The 2,784-nt window shown below is 65.8% G+C and overlaps 1 protein-coding gene across 1 annotated transcript; it reads left to right on the top strand.

Moving 5' to 3' along the window:
* The first annotated feature begins 464 nt into the window (after positions 1–464).
* On the top strand, positions 465–2,784 carry LOC101766483. Its single transcript, XM_004982310.3, has 3 exons — positions 465–1,352; positions 1,462–1,701; positions 1,788–2,784. Exons 1-3 carry the CDS (start codon positions 906–908, stop codon positions 2,511–2,513), a joined length of 1,413 nt encoding a protein of 470 aa, XP_004982367.1. The 5' UTR covers positions 465–905; the 3' UTR covers positions 2,514–2,784.

Genomic DNA, 2,784 nt, shown 5'->3' with positions numbered 1-2,784 from the left:
CTGACTGTGATTGGCCTCGGATCATGTGCTCGAAAGCTTGCTTAATGGTGGTTAAAAGGGGGGCCAGTCAGGCATGATTTGACGCCAGATGAGCTGTGCCATGTGTGGCCTCTGATAAACAAGCTCGCAACAGTAACTTGTTTAAGCGCTGTGGTCTGTGCAGGCTGGAGGGGAGGGTGGTCTCACCCTCACCCTCACCAAGTCACCACATCACATGCTGCTGCTCTGACTCTGATCAGAATCCGGATAAACTAGCCGCGGTCAAAGCTACCGATGCTACATGGCGATCGCGTGGCGTCATCCTTATCATGAATACATTAGGCAACGATGGCAAAAGAACGAGATGCTTCAATCTGGAGCCTGAGCATTTGATGACCAATCAGCGCGTATCAGTACCAGAGCCCTAGATCATTCAGATATTTCAGAGGATTCAGCTTCAGATACGCGCCGGAATCGATCAGAAGTAGCAGCGTCGGGCGCCACGTGGACAGATGCTGCCGGCGATTCGATCCTGCAATCGCAAACGAACCATGAGCGCGCCATCGCCGAGGCGCGCGTACCCGCCTGTGGATCCCCTGCCGGCTGCCGGCTGATGGTCCTGGCCTCTCCTCTCCTAGTAATTATTGCAGGCGTGATCTGCCGCGCGCAGCGCTGCGTCGCACATGGACATGGCCGCTCGCCGTAATATATTCCTTTCCGTTCGCCCCGGTTCCCCTCCGCTGCACTCCAGTGCTCCGCACGCAGCAGCTGCCGCTCGCCGTGCCACATGCCGTCCAGCGAGCTGTGAGCGCCAGCCGAAGCAACCGGATTGACCTGCCGGGTTCGCTTTGCGTCTCCTACGCTGCAAGCCTGCGATGCCGGCAGCGCGGGATCGTAGTGAGAGCTTGTGATCCGGCGATCGCGGGATGGGCAGGGCGGGGAAGTGGCTCCGGAGCTTCCTGCCGGGCAGGAGGGGCGGCAGGGAAAAGGCCGCCGGCGCGGCGGAGACGGACCTGGCGCTGGCGCTGCCGGGTACGGGGACGGCCGTCACGACGCCGGCGTCCACGCCCGGCGCTAAGGAGAAGAGGCGGTGGAGCTTCCGGCGCCCGGCGGCGGCGTCACCCGCCAAGGACGCGCTGGGTGGCCGGCTCGCGGCCTACGGGTCACTGGAGCCGCGGGTGGTGGACCCGGACCAGCACGCCGTGGCCGTGGCCATCGCCACCGCGGCCGCGGCCGAGGCGGCCATGGCGGCCAAGCACGCCGCGGCCGCCGTCGTCAGGCTCTCGGCGTCCGCGCCGGGGTCCAAGCGCACGGTCATCGGCATCGACGAGGCCGCCGCCATCAAGATCCAGGCCGTCTTCAGATCCTACCTGGTGAGTTTTAGTTACCACTGCGCGTGCGTGCGACCGCATTGACTTTGTTTGCCTCGATCGATCGGTTCTTGGGCTCCGTGACGTGACGTGTAGCCGTGCCTGGCTGCAGGCGAGGAAGGCGCTGTGCGCGCTGCGGGGGCTCGTCAAGCTGCAGGCGCTGGTGCGCGGCCACCTCGTGCGCCGCCAGGCCAGCCACACCCTACGCTGCATGCAGGCGCTCGTCGCCGCGCAGCAACGGGCGCGCGCGGCGCGCCTCCGGATGCTCGACGACGAGAAGCCCTTCCGGACGCCGCGGACGACGCCGACCCGCCGCAGCTCGCCGCACCACCCCCGGTTCCGGCACCACCAGGTACGCGAACGGTCCGTACGCTCTCGGTACTCTGAGCACAGCCAAAGCCATCTGCCTGAACACGGGATTTTGATCACTCTGAACAGGACCCGGAGGAGAACGTCAAGATCGTGGAGGTGGACACCAGCGGCGGCGCCGGCGAGGTGCACGGCACGCCGCGGACGTCCCGGCGCAGCAGCTGCTACGCCACGCCGCTGTGCCGCACGCCGTCCAAGAACGAGCTGTACCAGAAGGTCTCGCCGACGCCGTCCGCCCTCACCGACGCCAGCGCGCGCACGTACAGCGGCCGGTACGACGACTTCTCCTTCGCTACCGCGCGGGCCAGCCCGTACCGCCACACGCCGTCGAGGCACCACCACCACCACCACGATGACGAAGGCGCCGCGGACAAGCCCGCCGCTGACCACCCGCTGCTCGTGCCGAGCTACATGGCGAACACGGAGTCGTCGCGCGCCAAGGCGCGGTCCCAGAGCGCGCCAAGGCAGCGGCTGTCGGTGTCGTCCGCCGCCGCCGGCGAGGCGGCCTGCCCGTGGGAGAGGCAGGCGAGCAGCGGCCGGCGCAGGGCGTCGCTGGAGAGCCAGGCGCAGGCGACGCCCGGCGCGCGCGGGGTAGCGCCCAGGTACGGGCTCGTGCGCGTGCAGCGGTGCCCGTCGCAGGCGAGCGCGCCCGGGGCGTGCCCGTGGGGCTCCAGACTGGACCGGTGGAGCGCATCGGCGCACGACAGCGAGTGCGGGTCGACGAGCACGGTGATGACGGCCGCCACCACCACCTACTGCTGGTCGCTGGCCACCGACAACGCCGGCATGGCGTGAGGCGGTCCTGACGACCTGACATGACTCTCGCTCACATGGCTTCTGAAGCAGAAGATGAAACGCTGCTGCTGTGCCTGTAGCCCCGTAGGGATGTGACGTCATGTAGCTGCTGAGTACTGGATTCGTAGTTAACAGTAGAAGAAGCTGGGCTCGAACTCTGCAAGTTTTCTGTAATCTGTACGGGTGATGTTTCTAGGATTCGATGAGGCTTTCGTAGTACTTTGTTCTGCCGTCCTTCAATTGTGAATGTGGCCTGTGGGATCTTCGTTTT

The sequence above is a fragment of the Setaria italica genome, chromosome IX, assembly GCF_000263155.2.
Source record: "Setaria italica strain Yugu1 chromosome IX, Setaria_italica_v2.0, whole genome shotgun sequence".
Lineage (NCBI taxonomy): Eukaryota > Viridiplantae > Streptophyta > Magnoliopsida > Poales > Poaceae > Setaria > Setaria italica.
This window is presented reverse-complemented; position numbering and strand designations above follow the sequence as displayed.

Bases quoted from the DNA above. Each gene is read 5' to 3' on its own strand.
- LOC101766483 (XM_004982310.3), top strand. From the start codon at position 906: ATGGGCAGGGCGGGGAAGTGGCTCCGGAGCTTCCTGCCGGGCAGGAGG. The intron at 1,353-1,461 runs GTGAGTTTTAGT...GCCTGGCTGCAG, and splicing joins CCGTCTTCAGATCCTACCTG to GCGAGGAAGGCGCTGTGCGC. The intron at 1,702-1,787 runs GTACGCGAACGG...CACTCTGAACAG, and splicing joins CCCGGTTCCGGCACCACCAG to GACCCGGAGGAGAACGTCAA.